This window comes from Ursus americanus, chromosome 19 (genome assembly GCF_024610735.1).
Source record: "Ursus americanus isolate L20-20 chromosome 19, mUrsAme1.1.p, whole genome shotgun sequence".
Taxonomy (NCBI): Eukaryota; Metazoa; Chordata; class Mammalia; order Carnivora; family Ursidae; genus Ursus; species Ursus americanus.
The window spans coordinates 27,064,403-27,078,935 of NC_142145.1; the positions used below are offsets into that span (position 1 = coordinate 27,064,403).

Below are 14,533 nucleotides of genomic sequence, written 5' to 3' on the forward strand. Positions count from 1 at the left end.
ATTCTGATGCCTTTGCCTTGGTACGTGAGAAATTTCTTTGCCCTGGCCGCTTTCAATACTGTATCCTTGGATCTAATATTTGTGAATTGCACTATGATGTGATGTGGCGTAGGTTTGTCGTGGTTGAGCTTGGGAGGGGTCCTCTCTGCCTCTTGGACACGAATGTTTGTTTCCCTTACTAGATTAGGGAAGTTTCAGCTACAATTTGTTCAAATATCTCTTCTAGACCTCTGTTTTTCTCCACCCCCTCGGGGATGCCGATGATTCTAACATTGGATCGTTTCATTGAGTCAGTAATCTCCCGTAACCTACATTCGTGGGCCTGGTTTTTTTAAGACCATCTTCTATTTTCATTTTTTCCTCTATTAACCCATCCTCCAATTCACTGACCTGTTCCTCTGCTTCTGTGACCCTGGCCGTCAGAGCCTCTAGTTTTGCCTGCATTTGGCTCATAGAATTTTTAATTTCTGTCAGATTCGCTCTCGTTTCTGTCCTTAGGGATTCTATATTCTCAGTAACCTTTTCGTTAATAGTTTTTCAATTCTACTCATCATTTTGACCATCGTTACTCTGAATTCCATTTCTGATACTTTGGTTACATCCATATCCATTATTTCTGTGGCAGAGGCCACAGACTCACTGTCTTTTCTTTGCTGGGGGGGGCTTCTTCTTCTTGCCATTCTGATGAGGAGAGGTTGTGGGGTTGTCCAGAGCCCAAATTATTGACTGGGTCCCAGGCTGTGCCCCTTGTTTTATAGGGACCTTAGGGATGTGGGCTTCTTCTTTAAAGATTTTATTTATTTATTTATGTGGCATGTCTGCTTCCCTTTAGTTTCAGCTGAGCACCTTGCTTTACTTCATTGAAAGAATAGAAATGATGAGATGCGAAATGCTTAATTCTCCCAACCATGAGCTCCACACACTCCAATGGCCCAGCTCCCACGTGCTCCTCCTCTCTCTTCTCTGCCGTTGTCACATAATGAGAGTGTCCCTCCTTCTTTCCTGGGCCAATTCTTTCCCTTGTACTTCACGATGCAATCTGTCTCCAAGACTTCGCTCCTGCAATTCTCTCCCCTCTCTTCAGTCTCTCCTTTTTCTCTAGATCATTCTTACAAGTCTACAACATGCTTTAGTATCTTCTACCTGTAAACATTCTCCACCTCTAACCCGATGTCCCCTCCAGCTAGTTTGCCACATTTCTCTGCTCCCCTTCATAACAATTACTCCTCAAAAGATTGCTATGTCCCATCTTTCTACCCCCTTTCTTTTCTGAACCCACTCCAATCAGGTGTGGGCTCTCCCCATGCCACAGAAATGGCTCTGGTCCAGTTCACCAATGACATCTATCCTGCCAAATCCATGGCCATTCCCTGCTCCCTTTATTGGACAGCTGGACACTCCAATGGGATTGAAACACTTTCTGTCCGGGCTACCATGACACTGCCCTTTCTTAGCCTGCTTCCTGCTTCTCCAGCCACTCCTCATGACCTCTTCTTTGTGGTTATTCCTCTCCTCTGCCAGGCATCTAAATATTGGAAGATCCTATGGCTCTGCCTTGGAGCTCCTCTTTCTTAACCTTCTTTTTCTGGGTGATATCCTTTAGTCCCATGGACAAAATATATTCTGTATGCTTCTGCCCTCCAAATCTTGAGGGCATCACAAAGTTCTGGATTTGTACATCTAGTTACCTCGTCAACATCTCTCCTTGGAAGTCTACAGCCAAATATGTCCCACAGAACTCTTGATTTGTGCCCTGTCTCCCACCACCAACCTGTTTTCCTCTTAGTCTTATTCATCAACCCAGGTGCTCAGGCAAACTATAGGAGTATACTCACTCTTCTTTTCTACCCTGCCCCTCTCACGGGCCTCATACTCCATAGCCTCCCAGCAAGTCTTGTTGACTGTGTCTTCCTTAAAATACACTCCAAGCCCAACCACTTCTCACCACCTTCCTGTATATCACCCTTGTCCAGACCATTCTCATCTTTCTGTGGGTTCCTGACAATGCTTACAGCATCACTCTTGCTCCAGTTAAAATCCATTCTCCAGAGGGCAAGAGTGATTTGTTTAAATTTAAACCATATCCTATCACATCTCTGCTTAAAACCCTTTAACTGCTTCCCATTACAGTTGTAATAAAAAATCAAAAAGCTTACTGGATCCTCAAAGCGAAAGGGGTCTAGTTCTCACTTCCTTCTGCCCTCACCTCCTGCCACTCCTCCTTTGTTCACTGGGCGTAACCCCCACCCCCACCCCCACCCCATGGTCTTGTTTCCTGAACGCAGGCACTCCTCCAGTCAGGGTCTGCAACAGATCTTCAGAGGGCAGCTGCCTTTTATCATTTGGGTGAAAGCAGCCATGTTTCCTCTTCATAGTGGCCTTCCCTGACCACTCATGTCTCGATTCACTTTGTCCCACTCACCCTGTTTTGCTTTCCTCACAGCACTAATCAAATCTTGACAAGATCTTTTTAGTTAACTAGTTGGGGACATTGTTTCTATCTTTGTCAAGAAGAATATAGGCTCCAAGAGGATGGAGACCATCTCTTGTTCCCAAGTATCCCCAGAATCTAGAACAGTCCCTGCACATAGTAGGCACTCAGCAAATATTTGTTGGCAAAATCTGGAAAATGGCACTACTAATACCTACCTTATGGGTTGGGTTTTGGGGTTCTACGTGAATAGATTAGGGAACCCACTGGAACAGCAGCACAGAGTTGGGTGCTTGATACTTTTTTTGTCTTTAAAGCTGGGGAGTGGGGGTGGGGGTGGGGTACTGTGGACACACTGCTGTGGGGTGCAGAGTGGCTGCTAGGCCTGCTGAGAGGCTTCATCTGTGTTGTTATAAACCAAATGTGTGCAAAGGAAGCCAAGGTCTGCTACTCCTGACCTGGGGGCAGGCGGGGGGCATTGAGGAAATCCCCACAGGAATGACTGCTATCGCTTTTCGTCCCAATGGTTTCAGAAAGACAGAAACCTTAAGAAAAAATATAAATTGCCCAGAATGCTTAATGTAGTAATTTACTTACAAGCACTACTAAAAGGTAATAAAACAGGACTTAAACTAAATTAAACTAACTAATTTTTACTAACTCCAGAAACCGAAGAAAGGCATGTACTTCTTAGAGATGTTAAAAATTAGTCAGCACGTCTCGGAGCTGCGGGCACGGAATGGAGGCCGCCGGGCACCTCAGGCTTCTGCCCTCTGGTGCTGGCGGGTCTGCGAGTGATGGAGCCTCAGGCAGCACAGACCTGCCTCAGCCGTAGTGAGCTAAGGCCTAGAAAGTCCGCCCTGCTCTCCACGAATATTTGTTCCCAAGACCCTTCCTCCTGACTTTTTTATTCCTTTGCAAAATGAGGTGATTGCACAGCAAGATCTTAACTAATGTCTCTTGTTCAAAGATTCTATGCTTTCACTGTAGACATTCTGCTCCAAGACAGCTCTGATTCTATCCCAAGGGAGTTTTTAGCTTTTCTGTCTTGGTCAGGCCACGGTTTAGATGATTCCCATGTAGCCTGAAGACTCTGGGTTCATCATCAAAAACTTTGTAAAACTATGACCTGGGGCGAGTTACTGAACTTCTTCATGACTTGGTCTTCCCTTCTGTAAACTGGGGACAATAGTAACCCCACCTGGATTAGCTCTGTGCCTGGCTTGTAGGAAATCTGCAATAAATGTTAACCTTTATTATTAAAACTATCATTCAAGGAAGATTATTAGCACCATAAAAAACCTGTGCTCATTACTGCTCTAAAGGGTCCCTGTTATTCCAAAATAAAAATATGATCTGCTGTGTCGCCATCAAATTCATGGATCTTCACTGTGTCTTGTGGGACAAGCCAGCCTGACGATGAAGCACTGGGCTCCAGGGATCCACGTCCCTGTCCAGTGTAAGATGCAAGCACCCTGGGACCCGTGAGTCTGTGAGAGAAGGAATGAGGTGTCTCACCAGGTCATAGCTGTGAAGGTCACAGGGAAGAGAAGCCACCAGTAGTAGTCCCACTTCTCGGAGAACACGGCCATGAGCAGTCCCACCAGCATCCCATTGTACCCATGGAGGCCGGAGGCGATGGCAGACCTGGGGGTGGGGGAGACGGGACAGTTACTTTGCATTTGAATTTGGTAGTACTTGTAGGGCCCCCCTTGGTACTCCCAGGAAAAAGTCAGCTTACTTCTGAATGTTGGGCCGTCACATAGCTGCCAGCACTTTCCTAGATACATACACCCCTCCCCACAGCTCTGATTACCTTGCGGTTCTAGAATTAAGTCTTCTCACTGTGTCTGAGCTCTCTCCTTGGCTTTTCAGGGGGATCTCAGACTGCTAAGTATAGTGGGGGACCTCACAGAAACCTGAGGTATGACACTGGGGAAGGGAGGTGTGTGTGTGTGTGTGTGTGTGTATGTGTGTGTGGTCTATGCGTGTAGGAGACAGGGAGGAGGAGGGGAGAAAGAGCAAGAGGAGGAGAGTGCATTCTGACTGCACTGTGTGAAGCTGTGGTCGTCACCTGTCCTCTTTCTGAGGAGGACAGTGTGTCCCAGCGTGGACGAGCTGAGCCCGCTGGGATGTGTACATGTCTCCCCCCTTGGTAGGGAAGGGAGGGGCCCAGAGGTGGGGAGAATCCAAGCCTGAGTCTATCCTCTCTTTTCATTTCATCAGGGAAGTCTATATGCCTAAACTTCTCTCCCTGATGCTAGTAAACACTGCCTTTGACCCTTCCCATAGCTCTGCTGGCTGGGGAATAGGGTGAGGGAGGGACTGGACAAATCATTGAAAGACCCCTGCCTGACCTTGAACTTTGTGTGCTGTGCTCTGTCCCCCATCCTTGACTGGAAGTTGCCCAGGCTGGAGCTTGTCTGCCTGACATCATCGTAACAACAGACAACAGCGTCTGGTGCACATAGGGCTCTAAGCCTTGCCTCGTTGTTGAATGCACGGGTGTGAATGCTAGAGCTCTTCTTTACCAACTGACCGTTCGTGCCCAGTAGAGGCGTCTGGAAGCATGAGCACCCTGAGAGGGAGGCAGGAGCCTGACAGAGGCCAAGGCTTAGGTCTGGAAGGAGGGGAGCTTTCAGCTCTGGAGGGGCCAGATCGGCTCAGCTAGACGGGGGAGAGTGGGAGCAGCTGGAGAGCGGGAGGGGGAGTCTCTAGACAGTTGCCAACAAGAAAAGCAGAACACGTGGCACTTGTGGGGGGGCACTTGTATGGGACACGAGATAGTCGGTGGGCTGCTCCAGAGGCCATGAACATATGGGGCAGCTGGAGACAGGCAGGGGTTTGGGCGAGAAGACCACTGGGGTTCAGAATGTCCTCAGGACTAGAAAATTTATCTGAAAAGCAGAAACCCACGTTTGGGAAAATAATTATTTTGAGGTGTGTTTGCATTTTATCTACATTTTCCCATTTCCATTCATTGTTAGAATTTAGTACTTTTTTGTTTTTAATACCAGTTGCTTCAGGCAGACTCAGCAAAGACGGCTGGCCCATCCTGGGGGCAGGCCTGTAGCCCCAGGGGCAGGATGGAGGGGGAATAGTAGGAATCAAACAAGGGAGCCCAAGGGAGACAAAATTAGGGTGACATCTAAGGGCTGCCTCCATAGCTGCCCCTCCCTGGTGAAGTCCCCTCCCAGAACACTCCTCTACCAAACCTTTGGTGGCTTCTGGGTTTGGTTGTCAAAATGAAACTCATTACCTTATGTCCCACTCTGACCATCAAAAATATAAAGGTAACCTCAATGACAAAAAGGTCTTCATTAGGACCACATTCCATCAGGATGCTGCAGCATTAGTGTTGCTGACCTTGAGTTCTTCTCTGTGAAATACAGTCTCTAGGCCAGTGGCGGTAAGGTAGCAGGGATAAGGGGAGACACGGGGCTGATGGAGGAGGTGGGGAGGAGGGGAGTAGGGGTGGTAGAGAGGGACTGTGACGGTTATGATTAGAACATGCAGCTGTGTCAGTGCTTTGTTGGGGACAGTGGGGAAGGCAGGGTTCTTTGGAAGGGTGTGTGTGTGGACGCGGTGTGGGGTGCCTAGATCTTTGAACCTATGGTGTAGAACACGGTACTGACCTATCAGCAATGAAGCTGGATTCTCTTCTAGGCACTGTAGTAGAATGGAAAGCATTCAAAATGGACTTCCTGTCCTGAATGTGCTTAGAACATTGCCAGGGAGAGAAGCCTCAGAAAGCAATTAGAAAACCAATCCATATAGTTATTGCGGTATGTTCTGGGGTTGTCCAATGAGAAAGGAGGGTTCAGAGAGCACTGAGGTAATCAGGGGTGGCTCCCTGTAGGAGGGGGATTTGAAAGGATGGTAGGATTAGATAGGCAGAAGCAAAAGTGCTTAATTGGGAAGAGTGGGATGCTAAGTGGGAGATATGGGGGGGTGCCCATCAGAGAAAGCTTTGGAAGCCAAACTGGCACACACTTGTCTTAGTGAAGACGTCTGGGAGGATTAGGCTGGTGTGGTTGGTATCTCCCCTGTAATACTGAGGTCCATAAAGCAGCTCTGTGAATGGCCTGGCAAGTTTACCAGTAGATTATGGTTGGGAAGAAAGTCAGAGAATCAGACTGTCAGAGCAGAAGTGAGCTAGCATGTCATAGCTCGCACAGATGAGGACAATGGGGCCAGGAGAGGAAGCACTGGCCAAAGGTCACATAGCTAAAGAGTAGTGGGCTGGACAGAGTTTGGGTGAGTTTTACCAAACAGTGATGAAGCAGCAAGACAAGAGTTAAACCTGTCAGGGGGCCAATTCTATGCCAGCTGCCCATGAGGTGATAAGTACGAGTAGGGAACCTACTGGTTGAAAGAGAGACACAAAATCCTGGCTGGAGCCTATACTGATTGTCACACCAAAGAATTCAGCCTCTCATTCATCCAATATGGAACGGCCTCCTGGCTTGCTGGAATCAGAGTGGTCCCCCAAGGCCCCCTGAGATGTGCATAAATGGCTTCTTAGGGGAGATACGCCCACTCACAAATTTGCCTTGGTGACCTCTGGACTGTCAGGTGGGCCTGGAGGAAGTGTAATGTTGGTCACAACACAGTCAACTCTGATTACTCCCCATTCCTTGGGTTCACCAGGGAGCCTCTGGCCTTGCTGTCCATGCTGTCTACATGACAGGGAGAGCACTCACCTCCGCCTGGAAGATGCAGGCCATGTGTGGAAGCCTGAGCTCTGCCACCCACTGACTGTGGCACCTTAGGTGAGCACCTGGCTCCTCCCAGTCCCTTTCTCTTACTTGTAAGTGTGGACCCTCTTACCTTCACTATCTGCCTTGTGAAGTGGCCGTGAGAATCACACATAACAAGGCATGACAGTGCTTTTCAATCTTTTTGCAGTAACCCATGGTAAGGAGGGAATATATTTGGTAGCATGACCTGGTTCTCTCTCTCCATCCCCCTACACACCTCTCCCACATACACAACACAGCCCAACACTAACGAAACAAAAATTTCGCAAAATAGTTCCTACAGATGAATGAATCTAATCTGTTTTATTTTATTCTATTATTTTAATTTTTAAAAATGCTGTCGACAATTAATTCATGATCCACAAATGGATGGATGACCCCAAAATTGAAAAACACTAAAAATATGGGCATTCACAAACTTCTTTGTTCATCAGAAGCACCCAGAAGTATCTTGTTAAAAACACTCCCTCCCAGACCCATTGAATGGGACTATCTGAGGGAACAGAAGTGGTCGGGCTGAAGAAGACACATTTCTTAACAGTCAGCCCAGATGATTCTAGCCATCAGGAAAGTTTGGGAACATTGGGACAGCATGGGGCAAAGTCTGAGGAAATGGTCCAGTTACATAAAATGCTACTTATTATTGTTCCTGGACTTTGTGACCACCAGTGCGGGGGTGGGGAGAGCAGTGCCGCCTTCTGCCTCCACTCTGCCCTCCCTCTTCTCCTCCCTCCTCTCTCCCAGATCCCACGTTTCCAGCTCAAAGGCTGCCCTCTCTCATCCCCCCCCAACACTCAGAGACGTCTGTCTGTTCTGAACTCTCCAGTATATACTGTCTCTTATTACTCTGAGACATTTCTTGCCTCAACTAGACTGTAGGCTCCATGAAGGAAGAGCCGCTTAAGTGTTCCTCTGCACCTGCCTCCCAGGGAGTGTTTCCAGAAAGATCTACAGTCAAAAGGAGCCTAGTACTGTCACTTGCTGCAAGCACAGGAATAGTTTAATTTGGTTTAATTCTGTAGAGACCTCCAGTGGCCGGTTTGAAGTCGGTCTTCAGGAGACTTTGGGTTGGTTGGTAGGATGAGGTTGGCTGATCACTCACATAAACACTTTTCTATCTGTCCACCTCAAGACCCCATGACCACCACAGACAGGGACTTACCTGTCCTGGTTCAAGGCGAGGGCAGTTAAGGTTGAGACCACGGCCCCTAGACCCCCAGTAATCGTCCACCAGGGATTCTGGATCAGGAGTCCTATGAAGATGATGAGTCCACTGAGAGGGTTGTTGACAAACATCACCTGAGCGGTCCCCCTCAGGACCCAGTCCGTGAACTGGAGGGCCAGGGGCTTATCTGAAAGAGAAAGGCAGAGCCATCAGCAGGGGCCAGCCTGTGCTTCCCCACTGGACCACTGGTTGGCGTGGCAACCAAGGCGAACAGGAGTGCATGGGCCAGGACACTTCCTCTCATTCGGCCTGGCACCCAGCCCAAGTCTCTGAGTGGCTAGGCAATCAGTCCACAGTGGGTGTTAGTTCTTGCCATACAGACGGAGGCACCGTGCTGAGACCAATTTAACGCTGTTCCAGCCATCAGCTTGGTTGGCAAGGAAGCCTCGGGAGCATTCCAAGGGAAATTTATTGGTCCAAGGGAAGGGGTGAGGAGGGAAGGAAACCTTCTTTTTGTGTTGTGCCATATGATTCAGTTGAGAGCTGGTATCTGAGCAGCAAAGAAATTTTGGAAAAGAAATGATTTTAGCCTAGCGGTGCAATCGTATTGAGTTGGGACCTGGGGGGAGCCAGGCCTAAAAGAGGGGACATATATTCTGCCTCACTCTCTGGTTTTGTTTTGGTTTCCAGGACAGCCTCTGCAGAGGTGGGTGAGGAGGATGGGGTATTTGTTGCAGTATTTAGTTGAGCGAAACTAGAAGAAGAAAGACACTGAAAGGAAAGAAAGAACCTTGGAACATGAGGGAGGGCGATGTCAATATTTTCTTGGCACATAGTAAATGGCTGTGGAACGAGGGAACAAACGACCATTGGGGAATGGCTTATATGTTGCTAAAGTGGTTGTCCTGTATCTACTCCATGTAGGGGTGAGGAATTTGCAAAGAACTAAAATCAGTGATGTGCACTTAATTCTGAAACCATGGGAATTCCAAGTTAGTAGGGTACCTTAGACCCACGCACAGCCAACTCAGGGTGGGAGCACTCCAACTGCGAGAGTCCTCTCAATGGGTGAGCGAGGGCGCAGCTTCCTGCACTCAGGCCAGAGTGGAGGCTGCTTCCTCCCTGGGCATTTGCTTACCTTTCAGCCAGCTCCTGTACTCCTTCATGTCCCCTGTGAGGTAGCCCACTGCTTGGAAGAGGCTGATGCCCCCCAAGCCTGCAGAGCCCCGATGGGCTACCCCACTTTCTCTCCTTTTATTCCTTTCACTGGGTTTTTCCATTTTCACAATATGGCTGTCTTCATTGGATGACCGGAGATCCTTTTAAGAGAAACCATGACAAACTATCATATAATACAGCTTTTTGACAGCAGGGGCACTTGGGGATAGGGAAATTTGTCAGCTGTTCTGATAAAGATAAACGATCATAAGACCCCTGTCCACTCTCTATTGCTGTCCAGGGTGCTGCACGCAGACCAGTCTTTCAGGACGACTACACATTCTTCACTGAAGAGTTTCATAAACTTTTGTGCTGTGGATCCTTTCTGTCAGTTTGGCAAGGCCATGGACTTCTTTCCAGAATCATGTTTGGAAATGAATAAAATAAATAAGATTGAAAAGAAAACCAGTTATATTTAAAAATTAAAAAAAGTCTGTGATAGACCTACAGGTGCAGCCTATCCAATACCTATTATAATTTCAAAGTAGCAATGAGTGAGTATGTGGGGCCCTTCACCCCAACTCAGGACAACATGATAGGGCCACCTGAGATCCAGAGCTCACTATAGGGTCGCCTGGGGCCTTTATTGTCCAATTTCTCCTTCTGCCTAATCTTGCTGCCTTTTCTCCTCTACAAGTATTGACCCCAAAGGCACACCCCAGTAAACTTCTTACATGCAAATCTCCATCTCCAAGTCAGCCTTCTAGGGCAAACCAACCTGTGACAATGGAAAATAATCCCAGTACGGTTAGGGCTGTTGTTCATTACCTATGTTTATAATTCAAATAAGTGCTCAGTTCATTGGAAGTTAGTGAAATACAGGTAAATTATTTTCCCCATCCAAATTCATACCCCCTCAAGTCTATCTGTGGACCCCTTGGTCAGGACTGCTTGTTCTAGAACTACACTGTCCCCTATCATAGCCAATAGGACACGTGGATATTGAGCACTTAAAATGTGGCTAATCTGAATTGAGATGGACTCTAAGTGGATTTTGAAGATTTAGTATGAGAAAAGAATGTGTAAAATATCTCAATGATACTTACACTGATTATATAATGAAATAACAATATTACATATATTCATGTATATTAAGCTAAATAAAATATAGTATTAAAATTAATGTTACCTTCTTTTTACTTTAAAAATATGGTTAATAGACATTTTTAAAAAGATTTTATTTATTTATTTAACAGAAAGAGAGAGAGAGAGAACACAAGCACAGGGAGCTGGAGAGGGAGAAGCAGACTCCCCACTGAGCAGGGAGCATGATATGGGGCTCGATCCCAGGACACTGGGATCCTGACCTGAGTCAAAGGCAGATGTTTAACAACTGAGCCACTGAGGCACCCCGTTAATAGACGTTTAAACATACATGTGTGGTTCATATTATATTTCTATTGTACACTGATGGTCTATAGATTTCTCTAACCTCCTCCCTATATCAAAACTCCATGTCTTGAGGATATCAGTGAAAGTGGTAGAGTAAAGGCCTCCACAAATTCTTTCATAAAGGCAATATGCATTCTTTTCTAGCACACATAGAACATTTTCCAGTATAGACCATATGTTAGGCCATAAGATAAGTAAAACATTTTTACTGATAAAAAAGTATCAGTAAATTTAAAGGCATTGAAATCATACAAAGGATGTTTTCTCTCTCTATAAGATTTTATTTATTTGAGAGAGAGTGAGAGAGAGAGAGAGCAAAAGCAGGGGGAGCGGCAGAGGGAGAAGGAGAAGCAGGTTGCCCTCTGAGCAGGGAGCCTGACTCGGGTATCCATCCCACAACCCTGGGATCATGACCTGAACCGAAGGCAGACGCTTAACTGACTGAGCCACCCAGGTGCCCCTGTTCTCTTTCTTTTTTAAATATTTTACTTTTAAGTAATCCCTCCACCCAGCATAGGGCTTGAACCCACAACCCCAAGATCAAGAGTTGTGCACTCTACCAACTGAGCCAGCCAGGTGCCCCCAAAGTATGTTCTCTGACCACGACGGTGTGAATTTAGAAATCAAAAGCAAATTTGGGAAATAATGTGGCAATTAAACAACATACTTCTAAATAATCAATGGATCAAAGAGGAAATCAGAAGAGGGGCGCCTGGGTAGTGCAGTCCTTAAGCGTCTGCCTCCGGCTCAGGGCATGATCCCGGCATTCTGGGATCAAGTCCCACATCAGGCTCCTCTGCTGGGAGCCTGCTTCTTCCTCTCCCACTCCCCTGCTGTGTTCCCTCTCTCGCTGGCTGTCTCTCTGTCAAATAAATAAATAAAATCTTAAAAAAAAAAAGAGGAAATCAGAAGAGAAATTAGAAAAATACTTTTGGGATGAATGAAAACCATAACACAAACTGAGGGCTTCAGAGGGGAGGGGGGTGGGGGACTGGGATAGGCCAGTGATGGGTATTAAGGAGGGCACATATTGTATGGTGCACTGGGTGTTATAAGCAAATAATGAATCATGGAACATTACATCAAAATCTAAGGATGTACTGTATGGTGACTAACATAACATAATAAAAAATTATTATAAAAAATAAAACAAAAACACAACATATCAAAACTTATGGGATGCAGCTAAAGCAGTGTTTGAGGGAAATTGTAGGTGTAAAGACTTATGTGAAGAAAAGAAATATCCTGTATCAACAACCTAACCTTTCACTTTAAGAAACTAGAAAAATAACAGTGACCTAAACCCAAAGCAAGTAGAAGGAAGGAAAAAATAAACACTATCATGAAAATAAATGAAATAGAGAAGAAAAAATATAGAAAATCCATGAAACTAAAAGACAGTTCTTTGCAAAGATCAAAATTGACCAACATTTAGCTAGATTGACCAAGGGAAAAAGAGAAGATTGAAATTACCAGAATCAGAAATGAGAGAGGAGACATTACCACCAACCTTCAAGGAATAAAAAGGGTTATAAGGAAATGGATTCTAAAGAAATAAATAATTGTATGCTAACAAATCAGATAACCTAGATGAACTGGATACACTCCTAGATAGGCACAAGCTGTCAAACTGACTCCCGAAGAAACAGAAAATCTGAACTGACTTTCAACAAAGTAAATGATTAAATTAGTAGAACAAAAACAAAAACAACAAACAAAACACTTCCCACAAAGAAAAACCCAAGTTCAGATGGCTTCACTTGTACATTCTGTCAAATCCTTAAAGAATTAATTCTCAAAAACTAGAAGAGAGGGCAATAATGCCTAGCGCATTCTATGAGGCTAGTGTTACCCTAACACCAAAGCCAAACAAAGACATCACAAGAAAGAAAATTACAGATCAATCTGCTTTGTAAATATAGATGCAAAAATCCTTCACAAAATACTACCAAGCCAGATTCAGTAACATATAAAAATAATTATGGCCAACTGGGATTTATTCTCAAATTCAAGACTGTTTAAATATAAAAAAATCAATAATTATTAATATTAATAGAGTGAAAGAAAAAACCCACACGATTATCTCAATAGACACAGAAAAATCACTTGAATTCAAGTGATTTATCTTTCCTGATAAAAACATTTAGCAAACTAGGAACAGAAAGGAAATTCCTCAACTTAATAAAGGGTATCTAGTAAAAACCCACAGCTAATATTATACGTAATGGTGAAAGATGGGACTCGTTCCCTTTAAGATCAGGAATGAGACAAGGATGTTGGTTCTATTGTCACTTCTATTCAACATTGTACTGCAAGTTCTAGCCAGAGCAATTAGGTAAGAAAAAACAAACAAAAGGGACCCAGATTAGAAAGAGAGAATTTAAAACATCTTCATTTGCAGATGGCACATTCTGTTATATGGAATCTTCTTAAAAAAAATCTATTTAAAAATTTCCAAAAACTATTAAAGTTAATGGACAAGTTCAGCAAATTTCCTGGATAAAAGATCAATATACAAAAATCAATTTTATTTTTATACATGGGCAATGAACAATCCAAAAATAAAATGAAGTAAACAATTCTATGATAGCATGAAAAAGAATAAAATATTTTGGAATAAATTAAACAAAGAAGGCTTTGTATACTAAAGGTTTTGTACAAGTTTTTTTTTAATACTAAAAACTACAAAACATTGAAAGGAATTAAAGACTTAAATAAATGGAAATATATCCTATGTCCATGGATTGGAAGACTTGTTAAAATGCCAATACTCCTCAAGTTGATTTACAGATTTAATACAATCCTTATCAAAATCCCAGTGCCTTTTTTTTCCCTGCAGAAATTGAAAGTTGGATCCTAAATTAAAATAGAAATTCAAAGGTCTCAGAATAGATAAGACAGTCTTGAAAAGGAAGAACAAAGTTGGAAGACTCACACTCTTGACTTCAAAACTTACTACAAAGCTACAGTAATCAAGCTGATGTGGTACTGGCATAAGGACAGACATATAAATCAGTTAAACAAAGTGGAGAGCCCAGAAATAAACCCATGCACTATGGTCAATTGATTTTTGGTGGGAGTGTCAAAACAGTTCAATGGAGAATGAATAGCCTTTTCAATAAATGGTGCTGGGACAACTGGATATGTACTTGTAAAAGATTGAGGTCAGACCCCTACTTGACACCATATATAAAAATGAACTCAAAATGGATGAAAGACTTACATGTGAGTGCTACGATATAAAGCTGTTAGATAAAACATAGAACTAAGTCTTTGTGACTTTGGATAGGAAAATGGTTTCTCAATATGACACTAAATGCATACGCTATCAAAGTTAATATAGATAAATCGGATTTAGAATCACAAACTTTGTGCTTCAAAGGACACTATCAAGACTGTGAAAACACTTACAAAGTGGGAGAAATTATTTGTAAGTCATATAATTGGCAAGGGTCTAATATCCAGACTATATAAAGAACAGTTAAAACTCCACAAGAAAAAGACAAATAACCCAATTGAAAAGATGGGCAAAGGACTTCAAAAGACATTTTTCTGAAGAAGATATAC

The 14,533-nt window shown here is 44.2% G+C and overlaps 1 protein-coding gene across 2 annotated transcripts in view; it reads right to left on the minus strand.

Annotated features, from left to right (window-relative positions):
* SLC14A2 (solute carrier family 14 member 2) overlaps positions 1 to 14,533 on the minus strand; it is a 446,643-nt gene that overhangs the window by 43,015 nt on the left and 389,095 nt on the right. For both annotated transcript variants that reach the window (XM_045789981.2, XM_087869851.1), the window contains 3 exons: positions 9,495 to 9,675; positions 8,354 to 8,543; positions 3,950 to 4,078 (listed from right to left, as the gene is read on the minus strand). In XM_045789981.2, the coding sequence (XP_045645937.2) occupies positions 3,950 to 4,078; positions 8,354 to 8,543; positions 9,495 to 9,675 (500 nt within the window). The remainder of the gene's footprint in view (positions 1 to 3,949; positions 4,079 to 8,353; positions 8,544 to 9,494; positions 9,676 to 14,533) is intronic.